The sequence below is a fragment of the Festucalex cinctus genome, chromosome 1 (genome assembly GCF_051991245.1).
Source record: "Festucalex cinctus isolate MCC-2025b chromosome 1, RoL_Fcin_1.0, whole genome shotgun sequence".
Taxonomy (NCBI): domain Eukaryota; kingdom Metazoa; phylum Chordata; class Actinopteri; order Syngnathiformes; family Syngnathidae; genus Festucalex; species Festucalex cinctus.
This window is the reverse complement of record NC_135411.1, coordinates 7,765,522-7,786,018: the sequence shown is the minus strand read 5'-3', so window position 1 is coordinate 7,786,018 and position 20,497 is coordinate 7,765,522. Positions and strand designations below refer to the sequence as shown.

Below are 20,497 nucleotides of genomic sequence, written 5' to 3'. Positions count from 1 at the left end.
GAAGACGTCTCACGAGATTCACTTGACTTTGACGGTTGCGCAGCAACCACTTATCAAAAATCATGTCAATAAAGAGCAATGAATGGAAAAAAAATATTTTCACATACTTTTATTTCCACGCTGCTCCTCTAGCATTTTTTGTACATTATTCATTTTTTTTTTTTTTTTTTTTTTTTTTTTTTTACATAAGAACAGACTTGTTATACACAGATATTGAAGCAGGAGGCGGGATTCCAAGGGGTCAGAGGTGAGAATGGTGCCTAGTCAAGCACAAACAAGACCTATGTGCGTGTGTGTACTTTTGTGTGTGCGTGACTGTGTGTATAAAAGTGTGGAGGCACCGAGCACCACCTTCAAATCATTTTTTTTTTCTTAAATAGGTTCATAAAAATACAATCTTATTTCATGGACTTCAACCAAAAGATGACCGACAAAACAATGTTTTTTGTTTTTTTTGTGTTTGTTTTGTATGGTTTTAAATGGCACACACACAACAACTAGCGCCAACTACTGGTCACCATAAACACTTCACGTGATCCATGGCGGCAAACACTGACGGATGAGTGCGAGAGAGCGAGCGAGAGAGGTTGGGGGAGGTAAAAACCAAAAACGCCGCGCCGGCGTTTGAAATGTGGCGGCACGACAAAGCGCCACTTGTCGCGTGGGAATGTTGCCTTCATAATTCATTTTTTTTTTATATTGTCTTTTAAAAGATCCATGGATTTAACCTCGCTGAACTTGGCCGCCCCCAGCAGCAGGGCGGCGCTGCTCTGCTCTGCTCCGCCCCGCCCCGCCTGCTGCCGCTCCGACATGGCGGCGGGATCAAGCACGGGCGATGGAGCCATGCACACTGGAGAGAAGGAAGAGAGAGAGAGAAAAAAAGAGCAAACGAGTGCGTGTGGTGCAGCTACGGGCGCCTGCCGCTCGTCTGTCATCTGTTGGCCGGGAAGTAGTTGGGGTCCAGGTAGTTGTAGCTGGTGCTCTGTGGCAGGCGGTAGTCGCGGTCCAGTAGCGTCTCGGCCTGGTACACGGGGTCCAAGTGGTGGTTGGGCTTGTGGGTCTCCGTCTTCAACAAGCTGCAACCACAAACCAAAAATCAAATAATCTCATGTTCTAAAATTGCAGACTATTAGAACATTATAAAGTCACACTATTTTTATTTTATTTTTTTTTACAATATTTTGAGAAAGACATTTTTCCCAAAAAAAAAAAAAAAAAGGTATGGGCAAGTACTGATGCCAAACCTTATTTCAAGATATCAGTACTTAGGATGGTGAATGCCCTCTAGTGGCCATTTTATGAACAGGAACTGGAAATTTAATTTTATGCAATTTTAAATAGGTGGAATTGAACAGAAAGTAATTTTTGAGGGGAAAAAAATGTCCTTTACAAGAATAAAGTTGCATTCGTCCCTCAAAGTCATATTTAGAAAAGTCATATTTCAAGTTCACGTGATTTTTTAAAATCATTTTGTGAGACGGTTTTTAAGTCGTATTTTTCAACAAAAAGCAAAAGTCATGAGTAGAAAGCATTTTTTTAAATACATATTTTATGACTACCATATTTCAAGCAGTTAATTTTTTTTTATCCTAATCTTATATGTATAGTATTTTTATTCACAGGATATTCATCAGAATAAAATTGTAGTTTTTATTCTCGAATAAAAATAAAAAGGGTTTCTTTAAATTATTTTTAAAAAATGTAAAAAAAAAATAAGTAAATAAAAATTACATTTTAACAAACTATCGAACTACGAACTTTTTTTTTTCTTTTTTTATAGGAGGGAAAAAGAAGCAGGGTGAGAATGAAGTATTTTTCCTCGGTCATACATGACATTTTTTTAACTCAAGAAAAATAACAATAATAAAATATTTTTTATATTTTCCAAGACAAAAGTCAAAGTTAAAGTTAAAAGAATTACAACTTTTTTTTCTTTTTCTTTTTTTTAAGGAATTTATACAATTTTTTTATAGTGGAAAAAAATGCATTAACATTGCAGAGATGAAAATGTTCATTTTACAAGGCAAAATAAGAGAAAGATATCAGAGGATAATAAAGTTTCATAACATTAGAAAATTGTCTGATTGACCTTTTCAATATGTGAGGCATTTTTTCAATCCTCTCTGTGAAAAGGGCTCTACACAAAAAATGTTTTATTTTACTTCTTTTTTTTAAATTTTATTTAAAATAAATTTAATGAAGAAATTAATTTAAATTAATATATTTTCACAAACCAAATTTTTAGACCGCTAAATCCAACAATTTGTTTTGATAAAATTCAGGCTCCTTTTATTCTATTAAATACGATTAATTCAATTACCGGCACTGCTAATTAACAACTGATCAAATGAAATCATTTGTAAATGATCTTATTTGACTGACATTCTAAAATGTACTTATCTACTTTGAAGTGTTCCCATGCACATAACGAAATGTACTTCCTGCGTGTGTTCTGACTGACCAGTCTGAGCAGTTGGCGCAGAAATCCACGGCGCTGTCCTGCGGACAATCTTGACAATGCCACCGCACGCCCTGGATGGGTTCCATGCCGCACACGTCGCACTACGAACACGCACGCGGCATGTGAGCGACACCCTTTCGAGGCGAAATGTCGCGAACGTGCCGTCACCTTGTATCCCAAGTGCTGCACGCCCGTTTTGTCCTCGCGCAGCTCCCGAAGTTTTTCTTTCTTCAGACGCTTGAGCTCCAGCAGCTCTTTGTACTCGGGAAGGTTGCGCAATTCCGCGGGGATGACGACGTCGTCGTCGTCGTCGTCGTCGTCGTCGTCCTGGCAGCCAAAAGAAACCAGACATGATCGCCACATGCGCAAGTCAGAAAAATTGGAGAAAAAAAAATCATCAAATTGCGACGCTGCTACGCCGGTTATTTTGTCAAGGTCCATCCGTAAAACCGACCGAGTCGTCGTCAGCGACGGGGTCGTGCACGGCGCCGAAGAACGCGGCCCGCTCGTCGTCTTCATCGTCGTCCATATAGACGGGAGGCTCGTACGAGGTGAGGAAGGTGGAGGGCCGCGAGAGATGCTTGTTGAGGTGGTGCTGCCGCTTGCTGCTCGCCTGAACGGCAACAAGAAGAAGCATGCAATAACTATTTTTTAATTCAACACTAGATGGCGCCAAAGCGTTCGTGTACCTTTTTAGTGTACATGTACAGGTTGGGGGTTCTTCCAGGTACGGGGATTCCAGCTTTTGTCAGTTTGATGAAGTACTTCTGCACCCTGCTGGCCACCTGAAAGCATGACAACACAGATTGCAAATGGGAAGTCATACAGCAAACAACAAAAATGTCTTTGACAGTATTAATAACGCGCCAAAGGCAAAGTACAACTAATTCAATGCATATATTCAGTTAAAATGTGCATCAGAAACCACATAAAACTTCCATGTAGAGCTAAAAAAAAAATACATATTTAAAAAAAATAAAATAAAAATAATAAATTATCAGTCATAACATACATACATGAATGGCAGCTCAAAACAAGACAAAAAGGTGAAATCTTTCAATTATTATAAATTTAATATTTGATACTCATTTTCATTATTGAAAGACATATCAATGAAGCCACAAAAAATGGCATTGTTCTTCAAAAAAAAAAAGGAAAAAAAAGAAAAGAATAAATGTGAATAAATATGTATATTTAAAGAACGTTAAATTATTTTAGGGCTGCTTGAAAAATATTAAGAACAATCTGAAAAGTAGAAACACTATAATCATGTAAGTTTCTTTTGGACCAAACAATTTATAATATATATTTATAATAATATTTATATATTTATTTATTTATTTTGGCAAAAACCAAGTTGGAGTGTAGCTTGTGCACTGTGTAGTAGTACGATCATTTATTTTTTTGATAAAAAAACAAGAACATTAAAAATATTTTAAAAAACAAAACAAAAAACAAACACGAATTCCTTTTGGATGAAACAAAATAGTTATTTTAAAAAGGTGCAAATGTATAAATTTAAACAACTAAAAATTAGTATTAATAATCTCTTTTTTTTTTTTTTAATGATTGATGATTTTTCAAATGTGGAGTATAATTGAAGTTGTAATAGAATTTTGATTAATTGCACATTCCTTAATTATTTATTTGATTAACAATTACATTATCTTTAATTTCAGCCGCATAAAAACCTCCATTAAGTCTAAAAAAATATATTAAATGTAACATGCATGATTCTTTAACAGATTTTCACATTTTTATTATTTATAATTTGATTTTTATGGTCAAAATATAAACCAGAAGCCACACAAAAATTACTTTTTATAAAAAAAAAAAAAAAAAACAAAAAAAAAAAAAAAAAAAACATGTACACGGTGATAATTTAATCAAATTTCTATTAATTTAATACATTTTCAGTCAAAATAGGCTTCAGAAGCCGGAAAAAAAATGGCATTAAATCTTTTAAAATGTTAAATATATACAGTTTGGTCGATCAATAATTTTTATTAGGTGTAATCAATTAACTAGATTTGATGTCAAATTGAGCAGAAGCACCCAAAAACACTGCTAAAGGTTAAAAAAAAAAAAAAAAAAAAAAATTGTTTTTAATTTTTCAATGGCATCATGCAGAATGTCCAATTTTCACCAATCTATGTATAATTTTTTTTCAAATGACGAACCTGCTTGAAAATGGAGAACTCCGCCCAAATTTAGCTACACGGAAAATCATTTCTCCAATATTTCCATCACCTGTTTGGCTGTCCGGTTGCCCAGCTCGTCTGCGATCTTCTGCCACCTTTTGGACTCCACCTCCTCTGGAGGGAACTTGAGTAGAAGTTGCTCCAGTTTCTTCTAACGGGTCCGAACGCAACACGCGGTCACCACCGTGCCACTGTGTGCTCGTCACGCGTGCGCTTTTCATTACCTGCTCCTCGGCCGTCCACAGCTGGTTGAACGTGTCGGGCTTGCTGGAGTGACAAAGCCGGCCGCGGATCATCTGCAGACGCAAACGGTTACCGGGATGTTCAACGACAGACCCGCAGCGCCGATGAAGGCAGATGAACTGTATGTACCTGCGTCTGCCTGCCATTCTCCGGGGCGTCACTAGTGGGCAGTGACGAGTACAAAGTGGCGCTCTCGCACTCCTTCTTGGGCTCGACGGGACTTTTGGGTCGGAGCGGCAAACCTAAAACAAGGCAACGAAAGCACATGAAAAGCACATGAAACGGCAGCCATTTTGGAGCCGCTTCCGCCGCACCTTTGTCAAAGATGAGCTTGAGCCGGCGGGTTTTGCGCTTCTTGTCGCAGAACTCCCTCTGGAAGTCGCCCAGGCCGGACGTGTACTGCTCCCACGCCAGCTCGGGAAGTTGAACCACGCGCTGGGGGCACGGCAGGCCCAGATTCACCTGACCAAGAAAAGCAACATTCACATTTCAAGTCTTGTCTGAAAATGACATCTCTGATTATATATTCAAGAATGTTTTTTTCCCTCTCTTTGGCTTTAGTCAAAGTAAATGAGCCTGACATTATTCAAAACTAGTTTTTTTGTTTTTTTTGTTCTCCCATTTTGGGATTTGTTTCATTTCTCCGGATACCAAACAAGCTTTGAAATTTTTTTTTTTTTTCAGCAATGCATTTTTCATGCATTAATTTGCATCTTATTTCCGCAGAATTAATAGAAATACAGCTGCAGCATGATAAAATACAGAAAATACACATACCGCCAAAAATAAGTGATTCCTCTAAGAAAAATTGCTATTTTATAACACAGCAACTTGTGTGTGCGCTGTTCACGTTTTCAATCTTGAAATACAGTCCCTATTTTATGTTTGTGTCAGCTAAAGATGATATTAACGTTGGTTGTAAACAAAGTGTAATTTAGCTTGGGGGAAAAAAAAACAAAACATCAAGATTGAAGAAACCTTTGGAGTCAGCACGGTATATTCAAGCTTACAAAGTCCCAAAAAGTTTACGTAAGCAGAGCTGCAATTTTTTTTCTCCTTACAATGTATATATTAAATTACATTACGTTATAGTCATAAACAATGTACATTATAAATGTTACGTTTTATAATTACAATAGGTAAAAAAAGACTGCTTTCATTTGACTTACATTTACATTCATCATCATTTTCATTTATTTCAGGCAATAGTATTACAGTTGAACACAGCAGCAACAAGTCATACTGTAGTTTCATAATATGAACAGAAAAAAAAAAGAAAAAAATGTACTGTATGACTTTTTTAATAAAAACAAGTAGACCATTTTTTTCTGTGAAATCTAGACTCGTATATAAAAAAATATTTCTTAAGTCAAAGAGTCTCTTTTTATGTATCCTATTTATTTTATCCCCCTAGTGGCCTGCCAAGTAATTGCTCAATACGTAAACAATGGAGCCGTTATAGTAGCTGAATATGAACTACAAATATCGCAATACTCGCATAGACGTATCGATAATCTATCGGGAGACAAAGTATCACGATTTATCAGGATATTGATATATTGTCACACTCCTATAACTGAGTCAACAGTGATCCCAGGCATGGGCAATCTCGGTCCTCGAGGACCGCAGCCCTGCAGGTTTTGGATGTTGCCCTTCTCCAACACAGCTGATATATGATACGCTTCATCCGCATCATACAAGCTGTGCATCAGACTGATAAACAATCCCATTGATTGAAAAGAGCTTGTGTTGGAATTGGGAAACCTGCAAAACCTGCGGCCCTCGAGGACCGACATTGTCCATCCCTGTACTAAGCAATGAACAGATTTAGATTACCCTCTTCTGCAGCTGCTCAACAAAGGTGATGGGGTCAGCCAGGGCTTCTCTTTGGTGCCGTGCCAACGTCTCCAGGTCCAGGATGGCCTGCGTGCGCTGGGCCTCGAGAACGCCAATGGTCTGCAGCAACCTCTGGTAACTGACATGGGAGGGGGGGGAAAACATCATTTGGATGACTCAATTCCGGCCGACGTGTCACTAGTTATCAAGAACGTTGCGCGTCAAACACAACGGCTTGCGGCAACGTGGAGAGAGTTTTGACATTTGGTGGGGGCGCGAGAAAGACAAACTGAGCGGGACTGACTCAGTCGGGGCCCGTCAGCTTGGCGAGGGCGTCCATCTTGTTTAACAGGACGTGGCAGGGTCCTCACATATTACCCGCACTGACCAGTGAGAGGCAGTGAATTGTCGCAGAAAAAAACAAAGCAGCAACAGAAGCAAGGCTAGCTATTAGCTTAAAAGGATCACTATACTGCTACCGGCAGTGTTTCGATTGCGTTTCGACGAAGGCCATGCGACATGCACCTCCATTTTGTAAGTCGGTCATGTTACACGGAAATTAGCGAATCGGGGTCAGGGGTCCATAATTTTTAAATAATTAAAGAGATACTTCACTTATTTAGCCCATTATAGTAATAAAAAGTTAATATTTTGTCTATAATTAATTTGATATTTTCATTATTTTTCCACGTACAATTAGTACCTTTAAAAACACATTTTGCAACTTGCTGTCGACTGAAAATGACATCACAAGGGCTCAGCAACCAATCACAGCTCACCTGTTTTCTAGGTTTGGTCATGTGACATTCACAAGCTGAGCTGTGAGCCCTTGTGATGACATTTTCAGTCGACAGCAAGTTGCAAAATGTGTTTTTAAAAGGTACTAATAAATAAAGGTACATGAAAAATAATGAAAATATCAAATTTATTATAGGCAAAATATTCATGTTTGACTGCCAAAAATGGCCAAATAAGTAAAGTATCCCTTTCAAAGAAACTACATATAGGTGAAACCAGTCACTCTTTGAAAACATCCAAAAGACAGACCTTATGACATTGAACCTTCAGTTGGCCATTTTCTAAGCACAGACATTTGGGTAAATTGAGCTTAAAAAAAAATAAAAATAAAAATAAAAATAAAAAAAGTATAATAACGTACATAATGTAAAACAGCGTGACCTCAATGGTGATATTAATGTACTGTATTACTAACCTATGGCCATGCATAGTAAAGTCACTATTACAGTAAATTTAATGGAAAACACTTTAAATATAAATATAAAACAATCAAATAAGACTAAAAATACAGCGGTAACAGAGCATTGCTTTTTGTGCCATGATGTGACCACATATTAAATTCATCGAAAGCTCAAAATCTCGTTCAGTGGGACCATCATAAACCGAGGACCGCCTGTATATTGTTTCTTGTGTAACCAATCAGAATTCAGACAAAACTGATATTGTACCATAATCATTCATCTTGAAATGCCGAGTAACTTGAGCAAAAACGTGTACCTGAATGAATAAGAAGCCCAATAAGAATGTTGTATGGCGTAAGGCCCTCTCAGTTCCCACTAGTTTGTCAAATAAATATTTACTGCAATTTTGACTTTACTACTTCAAAGTTTCTCACAGTAGGAACAGAACTACAGTAGACCAAAAACAACATGATCCTGTCAAAACTATCCCGACACTGTAGTCACGCGATATATTCTGTATCTGAATTTACTTTACTAAACCGCTAAATACAGACGCTTCCCAGTGCCAAAAGGCTTAAAGCGCAGAGTCATGCTTCCTTTAAATGACTCCTGGCTTGTATTGATCCGTCTTTGTGGGCTCGATTGAACCTTGTCGCGGAAACTTGATCCAATTGCTTTCCCGCATGTGCGAGGGTTGAAATCAAGAGTCCCGCCAGAGATGAATTTGAAACGTCCGCCAATACGAGAGCGAGACAGACGTTGGCCGATCATATTTCAGTCATCGGCGCTTTCTCCAGCTGCGGTGAGGACGCATCGCGAATCAGGTTGAAACACGACCCCGATAATGAAAAAACTCAACTACAACATAAAAAATAAAATAAAAAATAAAAAAATTGGTTACTCAAGGTTGAATAATCTTCAACGTATCCAAGGGATTTAGCTTTTTAGCTCTACAAACCTATTTCTGTCCCCTCTCTTGTTACTGTCCGGCCTCTTCATAGGACAAGTAGTTTAATTTTATTTAAGCTATATTTTACACTTGGTAAGAGGAATAGCTGTAAAATGTCAGTAACACTGTGGAAACTTGTTACCTCTCAACACCTCCCAGGGGACAAATTGCAGTAGTAGTTTTAAAGCTGTGTGTTTTGTTGTTGTTGTTTTTAACACTAAAACAACATGACAGTGCTGCTCTGGTTACTAATTTCCTTTTTGTGTCTTCAAAGAATGAGTAGTTTACTTCTAGTTTGAGTATAAGCGAGATGAATTCCAGCAACAAAAGAAAACCACCACTAAAGTGACAGCATTGCTATGCCAGGGCTCCTACAGCTTCGGCTAAATCAAATTTAAGACTTTTTAATTCCATTTGAAAGTAAATTTAAGAGTAACTTTACAATTTTCCAGGTTGTCCAATGTTCCGACGGTCCATAAATGACGTGCATCTCCTCAAACCACAACACTGTTGGTTCTACTGTTGTGATAGTGTGACGTTACCAATAGAGTAATTTGGTAAGTTATTTTTAAAAGAATTTTAATTTGGGGATTTGACACTATTTACAGTTATAAAATCCTACTTGTCTTCACATTTATGACTTAAAAATATTGACATGACATTTTCATGGCAATTAAAGCCTTTGATGGAATGGTTCAATTCCTTTTGAAGTGGAAGTCAACCCCCCCCAAAAATTGACAATAATATTTTCTATGCACCACCACTTACCATCTAACTATGGTATTCTGTAGGGGTGTGAATTGCCTAGTACCTGACGATTCGATTCGTATCACGATTCACAGGTCACGATTCGATTCGGATTAATCCCAATACGAATTTATAAGTCGATTGTCACGATTTTTTTCATTCAAATTCAGAAAATGCTCATCAGTAAACTTGTAGTGTAAGATTTGTATGAGAATGTATTATTTATTTATCTGAAACTTCAGTCTTATACAGGTTGTAATCTATTTCATGCTTGAACAGCATTAAAATAAAATATTAAGGCTTAATGTTACGTTCATAAAACATTCTTCCATGCTTAAGGTGTGAACCCTAACCCAAAGTAAGATGTTTTGTTGAATATTTTTCCATTAAAAATGGAAGTTTAAAAATCGATTTAGCCGCCTATTGAATCGATTCGAGAATTGCGCGATGTAGTATCGCGATATATTGCCGAATCGATTTTTTTTTAACACCCCTAGTATTCTGGTTAATATCGCGTTAGCAGAATACGAGTTAAGCTAGCAGCAATATCCAGCAGTTATTATCAAGATCAGAAGGCGGCCATTTTGCCACTTGCTGTCGACTAAAAATGACATCACAGTTGCTCAGGTCTCAGGTAACAACCAATAACATCAGAAAACAGGTGAGCTGTGATTGACCGTTGCCTGAGCAACTGTGATGTCATCTTAAGTCGACACTATACGGCAAAATGGCCGCCCCTTGAAATTGATAAAAATGGCTGGGTTTTGCTTCATAACTCATATTCCACAAATGTAATATTAATCAGAATGTCATGTGTCATGACTAGTGAGGTCACATATATTATTGTCAAGAAATGTTTAAGGCTGACTTCCTCTTTAAGGATCCGCAGCAACCCTTGGAAGTGAACTCATTCTGTATCGGTTACTGTCAGGTGTCTTGTAAGGCAAATAGTTTTACTAGTATACAGAGGTACCTTGACTTATAAGTGCACCAATTTACGACATTTCCAAGTTGCCGGCCATCGCTAGTTCAGTTTTTTTTTGTTGCTACCAAGCTTCTCATACCACATCGCTAGATGGCAGAAAACAATTCCCACAACTATCGTCCCGAACTGTACAATAATTTGAGACAAACTGAACAAATTAAATTCGTTTGTCAAGGTACTGCTGTATTTGAGCTTTATTTTATAGCAGATGGTCAAAATGGGACTTATAAACAGTGATCCCTGCCACAGACTGTTTCAATGGTAGTGGCATGCCGACAACGCAATGGACTGCCGGTTGGTGGGGACCTCGGCTTTCAAACATTGACTATTAAAAATATCTCAGCCTGTAACTGATTACAGACCAAATAAGACAGGGAGCGGACTGCATTCCACTTTAGAGGTTCCACGGTATTACGTCGCATTATTTCAATTTTTACCAGCTACAAATCCCATTAAAATCAAGAGCGTAGCGGGATTATTTGCCAGCACAGACGGGTATAAAGGAAACCGTGAAAAGATTAGGGTAAGCTACACGAGTGAGGAGGCAAAGGGAGGTTGTCGGGGGAACAAAATCCCGCCAAAGCTCTTCGCACATACTCTTTGTTATGCTTCAGAGCCAGGTGGTCGGATTCAAAGTAATATACGTCTGGCTCCTCCTCTTCCTCTTCCTCCTCCTCCTCCTCCGTGGTGTGACTGCACACAACTTCCTTGCCGATGTCCCCGGCTCCCATGGGGCCGCCGTCGTCGCAGCCCGTCTCGTCCCCAGGCTCTGCGCAGGTGTTCTCGTTGTCGTCAGCGGGACACAAAGAGTCTGAAGGAGCCGCAAAGTCCTCGTCCAAACCCTCCGCGACCTCCCCGTCCTCCTTCAGGGGGCCATTGTCTCCAGGCGGAGAGCAGGCCTTGGTGGAGGACGCCTTGCGGGGCAAAGTCCGCAGAGTGTACCTGTGTTCATAGAGCTCGGCAAAAGATGGGGGCGTGCACCCGGGCTCGGTGGGCGGCGGGGTCGGCGCCAGCGGGGGCGTCGCTTCTCCTGAGTTGCTGTTATAGGCGGCGGGGGAAGGTGAGGCGGCGGCGGTGTCCGGCACCGGCATGAGTGGGCGACCGTTGCCGTGGCACTCGCTGTCCATCACCTGCTCCTCGCCGGCCAGACAAAGGGGGTCGCCCACCACGTCCACCTCCACATCCTCCACTTCCTGCTCCCTGGCCACCACCAGCTCAGGGAGCGTATCCTCCGGAGGGGCTGGGGAGAATGGCACAGGCGGATCCCCTGAGGCGACAACCTCCATGTGCGCCGGGCTAGAGTTTGTACAAGGCACCGTGGGGTGGGGCGAGGGGGGCGCCCCGGCCTGGCCGCCGTTGAGCAGCGGCGGACAGCTGGTGGCAGAGGCAGGACTCGAAGATTCTTCGGTGAGGGCGCCGTAGTTCTCCGCTGCCTCCACACATTTTTTCCCAAGCCCGTTGGAGGCCTTGTGAGTGTCAGGGCGGTGTGGCGCCCCATCACACTCCACCCGGCCATCTTTGGCCAGCTCTCCTTCCTCTTCCCCGAGGACAGGTGAGTCGGGAGCTAAGTTCGAGTTCCGGGTGGGAATGTCTTCACAAGTGTTTCCCTCGCAAGGTTCGGGAATGGAGACGGGACTCTGGGGGCTCCCCGTGTCCTCCTCGCGTTCCTGAGACTCCCCGACTCGGGAACACCGCTTGGCCCTTTTGATTAAAGGAGGGGCATCCGGCACCCCGTTCCCTTTATCACAATGTTCCGACTCCTCAGGGCTAACGTCTTTTTCCAGACATGAGCCGCTCCGTTTGCGGGCGCCGGCCGACAGTTCCTGCTCAGCTGCTGGAGAACTATTACAGTCCTTTGAGTCATTTAACCGTTCCTCCAATGAGATCTGCCGCTCAGAGTCCTGCACCGATTGGTTGTCAGTATCCTCTTTAACGTCCTGCTTGGTCTTCTCCTTCTTAGCGTCCGGCTTGGGGTCCGGTTTGGACTCCTGCTTGTCCTCCTTCTTGGACCCCTGCTTGACGTCCTGTTTCGACACCTGCCTGGAGTCCTGCCGGGACTCCTGCCTCTTCTTGGGCGAGCGGGCCCTAGGCAGCGGAGACACGGATGTCTCCTCCGGCTGGGCGATGCTGCGGTTCCTGAGGGTGCGGCCACAAAAGTTCTCGTCCAATCCATTGAGCCCCACCGATGACCTTGTGACGCGCGAGGACCGGGACGCGGCCATACTACGGCGGGTGCCTACAATCTCCTCATCCTGGTGCGCTGTCCACTGCGGCGGAACGTGGGCACCTGCAAAGACACACATCACTGTAGTGAATGTAAATCTGTACACTTGAGTAGGGTACCAATCTACCTGCTTATGCCTTTTACACAGACATTCATTACTCAAAAAAAAAAAAAAAAAGTTAGGCCTATTCGGCTGCTGGGTAAAATTTCAGGATTAAACTCTCATGCACTATAACTTGTGAACTTAAATTTACCTTTCAGTTTCCTGCAAAATTGGGGCTTCAGAGGCATAACAATGGTGCCTCCATAAATTCAACTGCAGCTTCTTTCACCGGCTATCGAAGCCAATATTTTCCTGGCACGGTGTCCTGCGTATAAGGCACCGATGCAGGTAGGAGGGGTACAAGTTGACGCATGAAATTGCCAGCTTTCGATGTAGCACCAGAGGCAGAATGCTGACTCTGCTTAAGGTATTTAGTCCACAAGTTTACCACCCGAGACTCGCCGTCCATATCCCTTTTGTGTTTAAAGTTATTGTTTTTAACACAAGTGTCATAGAAACGTACTTTTGGAGCGAGAAGGAAACTGACTACTTCAGTAGTGCGGCGAGTGACATGAAAATAATCTTTTTAATTTTTTTATTGACGTAGCAAGTTAAATGCTGAAATGATGTCAATTTGGGTCTGCGTGTCGCAATTTAGATCGGGATATGTAGACAGAAGTAACTGTCCACTCGAGCATGTAAACCAGTTATCCCTAATGCTTCAGAGACCGTAATTTTGACCTTAACCCAAATATTGGCTCCATGCGTATTGCGTAGTCTGTGACTTTGAGTGCGCTCGACTTCAAAAGGCGGGGCTTGTCCTGGTGAGTGACGAGGACGTCAGCGAATGACTTTTTATTGTATCATGGATGTTCAGCACCTTGAGTTGCATTTTGAATATATGAAAGGTGCTATATAAATAAAGTTTGATTGATTGATTGATTGCTAATCTGTTAGCTATTGAGCGATTCGCCATGAGTTGCGGCCATCGACAGCTTGTGTAAGAATATGTTCATGACGTGCTTGTTTTCTTAGCTTATTCAATAAAACGATTGAACGCGGACTAGCTGCTCTGTTGTCTATCTTTGATCACTTCAAACTAGTAATGGTGATTAAAGAAGATTAAAACAAAATAGCTCACAGGCAATTACAGTCATTCTTCTATGATATACACTTGCACTTTTAACTTCTTTGTTCAGTGTGAAATGATCCCAAACTTAAGATATTCTGTCTTTTAAGGACCCTTTCCTCCTGGCTGGCCGCCACTGAGCCAACTTATTTCTACACCAAGTGGTGCGTAGAAATCTACAGCCCTTTGTCTTGTAAACAATTGTCAGTCTGGCATTGACGTTGCCACACATCGAATCATATCCACAAGGCAAATCTGAAAAACGTCAGACAATTTACGCCCACTTACCAAGGCGGCAACGTCTTTCAGCCAGAATCAATTCAAGCAAAACGTTAACGCATACAGGCTTCCCGCAATCCAATATTTAGATGGTGTCTGGTGTAGCTTTATTAAAAACAAAAAAACAAAACAAAAAACAAGTTGCAGATGAGCGTTGACTTCTTCACTTCAACAAAAGGCAGTGTAAAAAAAAGGCGTGTCGGGCTAATCCCGCTAATGAATCTAAAGAGTGCAATAAAAAAAAGGTACAGGTCCTTCTAAAGTCAAATTTAGTCATTACAGTGGTGTCCTTTACAGTCATAAAAAGAGCGCATCAATTAGCACCGTGGTGACTGACAGATCCTTTTAATGTGCAATGACCGGTCCAAACACGTTTAAATGACGGTGAAGTTAGTGGACACTTTTAAGCAGAGAAGACAAAAGCACTGTTCCGTTACTTTTGTACTGCATAAAGTTACTGTGTCAGTGGCTCAAGAGAGCTGGAGATTCTTTTGTTTTGGTTAAGATTTTTATTTCCTGTTTATGTTACCCTGGTAAAACTGTGTTGGAGCTAGTGTATTGACTACCTTTTGGTGATTTTGACTTGGATCGTTCCGCGACCAGTATCACGCGCTTGTCTGTTTGTGGTTTTTATGTTTTCATTCTTATAAGGGTTCCGCTTCCTGTTTTTGTTCCTTTGATAGGACCCTCAATCTGAGCTGGTTTTAAACCTGGTAATTTGCGAACAAATGACTTTCATTTGGATCCTCTATCACGAGTGAGTTCGAGTCCATCTGTTTGTGCTGTTAATGTTTTTATTTTGGTTGGTACTTTCTGTATCCTGTTCCCTTGATAGGACTCTCACCGGAGCCAGTGTTCACACATTTTTTTTTTTTATTTGTTCATACACCATTTTGATTTAGATCTTTGCAATTGTTTGTATGCATTTGAGTGCATCCGTTTGTCCCGTTCCTGCTTTTATTTTTGTTTTTGTTTTTTTCTACAGCGGAACCTCGAGTTACAGTCTGAACTGGTTCGATGATCCCGTTTGTGAACTGAAAGTTTAATAAATTGAGGCAAAATGAAATTAACTTTTTTTTTTTAATTATTAGTTACCAGTTAAAAATAAATACAATGCATTACAGAAATAAGTGAAACACACTAATAAATTAATAAATACCATTAAAAAAAAAAATTATAGCAGCAACAATGCGCCCAATTTTTATCCGACTCAAGGGGCGGCCATTTTGCCGCTTGGTGTCTACTGAAAATGACATCACAGAGCATAAGGGCTCAGCTTCAAATTCAGAAGCCAGAAAACAGGTGATTGGTCATTACATGCACCTTTAGGCACCATTTCATTGTCAGTCGACAGCAAGTGGCAGTAAAAGGCAAAATGGTCGTCCCCTGAGAGAGACAAAATAAAAACATTTAAAATTTAAGAAAATCTTTGACTCCACTGCCCCTTAAAATGGTTTGACAGTTGCTCATAAATCAGATAACAACCAACCCCAGCTCAGCTTCATAAAATAGGTGAGCCATGATTGGCCATTACCTGTCCCCTGAGCAACTGTGATGTCATTTTCAGTCGACATCAAGTGGCAAAATGGCCGCTCCTTGAGATAGATAAAAACGGGTGGGTTTTCCTGCTAAATTTATATTCCACGCAATGTTAATCATTATGCTGTGTTTGAACTAGCGGGAGCACGTACATCATATTTTAAAAAGAAAATTTGGACTTGACATCCACTTTAAGTTGGGATCTTCTGTGACAGGTACTGCGCATTTGTTTGTGCTTCATGACTTCTGGGGGAAGATGTAGACGGCTACGTTATTTTCTTAGACTTGTGTTAGCTACTTGTGTGGTCGTTATGTGCGTAAACATTTAACATTTATTCCCCCTCCCGCAAGTGTTTGAAAAGTGTTTGTAACATATTAGACGTCTTTTTTTTTTACTTGCCAATTCAGAATGTTAGCGTTGGTGAAAACACGACCTGCAGAGTCAATAAAGGTTTAACGTGCTTGGGCACACGTTACTCGCACTCGGCTGACGCCGGCTGCTGAGACGGCCAACTTGACGCATCCATGCATAACACAGGAAGGGAGGGAGGGAGGGAGGGAAAGGCGAAAGGAGCGAGCGCTCTGCATTCAAACGCAACACAACAAATTAATGAGACGCGCTCGTTAGCTCCACTCTGTAAGAAAAAAATAAAACGACAACACCGATCAGCTCGGGTGAACAACTCCTAACATAGCGTTACAGCTTAGCTCATAGCAGCCGGGTAATTAGATAACACGCTAACAAACCCTGCCTTCAGGTGCACGGTATAAATAAATTTTCGTGTTGAAAACTTGCACGGAGTGGAATTTCCTACAAGGCGCAGTAGCTACAACGCTATTTTATTTGTATATTTTGAGGCTAAATCGTAACCAAATTTGATGACGCGGTGGCCTAGCTAGACGGTGAACTAGCATTGGATCACATACTATATACAAGCTGGCTGCAATAGAAATTAACAGCGTCACATCAGGAAACAATGCTAATAATCTGTTTCAAGGTCAAATTGGCAGTATCATAAAACCTTTAAAGGACATCCAGGTGTAATAAAGGATGGGGGGAGAATGCCTTAACTCATAACTTCCTCCATCGTTCATTAAACTCAACATTTCCCTCTTTTAGGGGCATGACTTGCCCAATACTCGGCGATTCAATCAGTGTCACGAGTCATAGGTCACAATTCGATTTGATACCGATTAATCCCAATACCAATCTATAAGTCGATTATTAGGGATGTAACGATATCCAAACATCACGATATGATATAATAGAATAATTATCACAATATTGTGGGGAGGTTGGCGATACAAAAAAAGGTCAATGTAAAAAAATTAACATACTAAAAAATAAAAAAAAATAAAAAATAAAAAACGGAAAAAAAAATGTGCTCTTGTACATTACAGCAACGTATATAAACGACCTCTCTCTAATAAGACTTAATATTGAGGCACTTGCTTGCTAATAGGGATATAACGATAAGTGAAATATCGTGATATTGTGATATTAAAAGTGAAATATGATATTGTGATATTAAAACTGCCACAATATCGTCGGCGTGATGTTCACAATATTTAAATGCAACGCATCTTTTTAAAAAAAAAAAAAAGTCAGGTTGATTTCCATTTGTGCAGTTCCAGCACCCTCTGGTCGCTAGTTTTTTTTTTTTTTTGTGCAACTTAATTTTCATTAGGGATGCTTTGGCCCTTCTATGTTTAAAATCTACACTAATTGTCAGATGAAGGGGAACGTAATATGCCTATGTGAAGCAAGTCAATATGTGGAGCAAATCAATGCGTGTGTGCGCATTAACAGCACAACATAATACTACTACTACTACTACTACTACTACTAGTAATAAAAAAAATAATAATAATAATAATGTAAAATTGATGTTATGTACAAAAGCACATTTTACTTTCTTTTTTTTTTTAGTATAAGCTCATTTTTTACAATATTGTGACCTTTCTTAAATATCGCCAACCTCCCCACAATATTGTGATAATTATCGTATCATGAGCTTCATATCATAATATCTCAACTCAAGTTTATTTATATAGCGGTTTCAAACAGAAACACAAAAAAACTAACATAACATAAAACATTAACACCAATACAATAAAATCACAACAAATAAACATTCTTCCATTCCTACATAGGCTTTGATGTTTGAAGCAGTTACAGATGAAAGAGGACAGAATCAGTCTCCTTTCAGCAGCAATATTGTATCGTAACATTTGGATATCGTTACATCCTTACCTGCTAATGCACACATATTGAGTTCCTCCACATATTGAGTCGGTTCACAAGCATATTACGTGGCCCTTCACTGTGTGTGCAAGTGGCCGTGACCAGAAAGTGAAGTTTAACACCTGATTACAGGCAACTTACAGCCTACTACTATGTGTTGAAGGCAACTGAAGGCAGCTGTCATGCAGACGTCGGCCATATTTAATTGTGTGATGTAGATAATACTCAACAGACAGCGACAATTGCGTTCAACAGCAGTGCGGCAAAAGTACTTTCAGATACCTAAGTTCATAGCCCCTGGCATCACGGAATATTCATGCTGTACTGCTTCCTTCCTTTTTTTTTTTTTTTTTTAAATCCACGACATCCTGAACCCGAAATAAACGGACTGCAATGTGGTGATCGACGATCAAAAACTGCATTTATTATAATTCTTGAGTGTTGTATTACTTACTGTGTGGCGTGTTGCAATTTACGTAATAATTTGGGTTACTTAGAATGCATAGGAAGAGAACCCAGTAATAATTTAATGTCCGCAGTCACTGTTGTTTTGGTTTTATTGTATTTTGGCTTTTGCCTCTTAGCGGGAAACGTCCGACTTGGCAGCAGTCTGGATTTTGGACATTAGCCGTCGCTGTATTGTTAGCGTCACAGAAAACGCACATGCAAAAGCCAAAGAAAAAGCAAAACTCAGGGCTAAACCCGTCACACGTCATAGATTTTGGTAAGACCTTCAAGCTGTCAGTGTTTTTTCTTCTTCATAAAATCAGAGCCAATTCTGAATTGAGCTGTGTTTCTTCACTATTATACATAAACACTGACAAATTCAACAGTGTGTCAGTGCCTGATAAAACAAGAGCAAGAATCAACTGGAGGGAAAATAATCAGTCAGTGATTATGGTAGGAATTTGGTGCAATTTAAGAAATAAAAAGCCTATATTCACATTAAAAACACGCTCAACCGGGTTGGAAGTGGCGTTAACGTGCTAGCATTTACAATCTATTCCAAAAAAATGACAAAAACATGTCATTTAGGGCAGTTTTAAAGGCGGCAATGTGCACAATTATGCGTGATCATACATATACACCTGCCAAACAAGCCAAGAGCGGTGGCTAAAGAGAGCTAGCTAGCAATTTAATGATTTTTTTTTCTCCCTAAATTTAAAACACACTGCTTGTTACTTTTGCGACCACTTTGGTCTCCACGTAGTAGTGGGAACACTTCCACTGGGGCCTTGTGGCAACGTGACATCCACGAGATAGCGTTGCGTGCGTCCCAGGTAAAGGGGCTCGGATCCCCGCATCCTTGCTTGGCGTATGCCGGGCGGCACCGGTTGCTACTCGACCAATCAACAACAGTGCAAAACGGGATTATAGTCCGCTGAGTTAAAAACAGACTTGTAATACACAGAGGTGTGGGTTTTATACCAACAACCCAGCCGGGGGCGGGGGGCGAGCTAAAACGTTAGCGGTAACTTCACTGCAAAACGCCGCTTGGTTAGCCCTTTAATCGGGCTAACTCCCTGTTAGACCAGCGGCTAAACACGGCACGTAAGCGAGCCATTAACGGCCGAAATTAGTAGAGAAGCTACCTAGGGAGACTCCGGAGTGGCAGGGGTTCCACGTTAATCCATTCGACTCGACAGGCGTCTCCGCTCGGCGAGGCGAGTTGATAAAACCGGTAGGGAGAATCGTGGCAGTCTGCCTGTAGCTAAGCGTTAGCCAGCCTAGCTTAGCCGATTGTTCCGCTCTCAACTTTGCCGTTTTAATTCGCAAACGGCGCCGGTCCTGCACAAAACAGTCCCAGCAATTTTGGCGTTTCCCCTCCAATGGCAGACAATCGAAGTGCTCCGTAGCCCGGCTAAAGCGTTTACGGAGCCCCCCAAAAAGAATGTAGCACGTACCTCACTTCCGTACGGTCGCTGCACGCTCGCTCGCAGCCATGTTTTCACAGTGCAGCCGAGCGCTCCGGCTCGGGTGTGCGAGCACATTGAGGCGAGGGCGACTTTCGTGTGCCGCACTCGGCGACATGTTTGCCTTCTCGTGGCCTGGAAATGGCTGCGAATTCACAGCAAATGTGGACCAGGTGCATGACGTTGATTAGCAAATTATTTTGCGGGGAAACATATTTATATTCGGCCTGTTTGGTTCCCCTTGTTGGGACACTTAGCAGGAACTGGTTTTGAGCAACTTTTTGTTAACAAAGGACTTTGATTTGGATCTTCTGCTTCTATGCAGCCGTGTCGTAGCTTTTATTTTGATAGGTTTCTGCTTCCCATTGCAGTTCCCTTGACAGGATTCTCAGCCGCAGTTTGACCAACTTTAATGAACGTACCATTTTGATGTGATCTTCTGTGACTTGTTTGATGCATTTGAGTAAATAAGTTAGTGCCTTTATAACTTTTATTTTGGCGTAT

The 20,497-nt window shown here is 40.9% G+C and overlaps 1 protein-coding gene across 3 annotated transcripts; it reads right to left on the bottom strand.

The window, feature by feature from the left end:
- Positions 1-94: 94 nt before the first annotated feature.
- On the bottom strand, positions 95-20,322 carry zzz3 (zinc finger, ZZ-type containing 3). 3 transcript variants are annotated; one of them, XM_077514437.1, is made up of 12 exons: positions 19,985-20,322; positions 11,219-12,908; positions 6,742-6,880; positions 5,220-5,367; positions 5,035-5,147; positions 4,887-4,958; positions 4,712-4,813; positions 3,151-3,246; positions 2,916-3,074; positions 2,630-2,785; positions 2,462-2,562; positions 95-1,076 (listed from the first exon to the last, which is right to left on the bottom strand). In XM_077514437.1, the coding sequence occupies exons 2-12, from the start codon at positions 12,841-12,843 to the stop codon at positions 932-934; spliced, it is 2,856 nt and encodes a 951-aa protein (XP_077370563.1). In that variant the 5' UTR covers positions 12,844-12,908; positions 19,985-20,322; the 3' UTR covers positions 95-931. The 3 variants fall into 3 exon arrangements, with proteins under 3 accessions (XP_077370563.1, XP_077370548.1, XP_077370556.1); XM_077514422.1 differs by having other exon boundaries at positions 2,630-2,788; positions 19,985-20,320; XM_077514430.1 differs by lacking the exon at positions 19,985-20,322 and adding an exon at positions 19,673-19,812 and having other exon boundaries at positions 2,630-2,788.
- Positions 20,323-20,497: the final 175 nt, after the last annotated feature.

Bases quoted from the DNA above. Each gene is read 5' to 3' on its own strand.
- zzz3 (XM_077514422.1), bottom strand. From the start codon at position 12,843: ATGGCCGCGTCCCGGTCCTCGCGCGTCACAAGGTCATCGGTGGGGCTC. The intron at 3,247-4,711 runs GTGATGGAAATA...TCATGCTTTCAG, and splicing joins GCAACCGGACAGCCAAACAG to GTGGCCAGCAGGGTGCAGAA. The intron at 2,563-2,629 runs GTGACGGCACGT...GCGTGTTCGTAG, and splicing joins TGCAGCACTTGGGATACAAG to TGCGACGTGTGCGGCATGGA.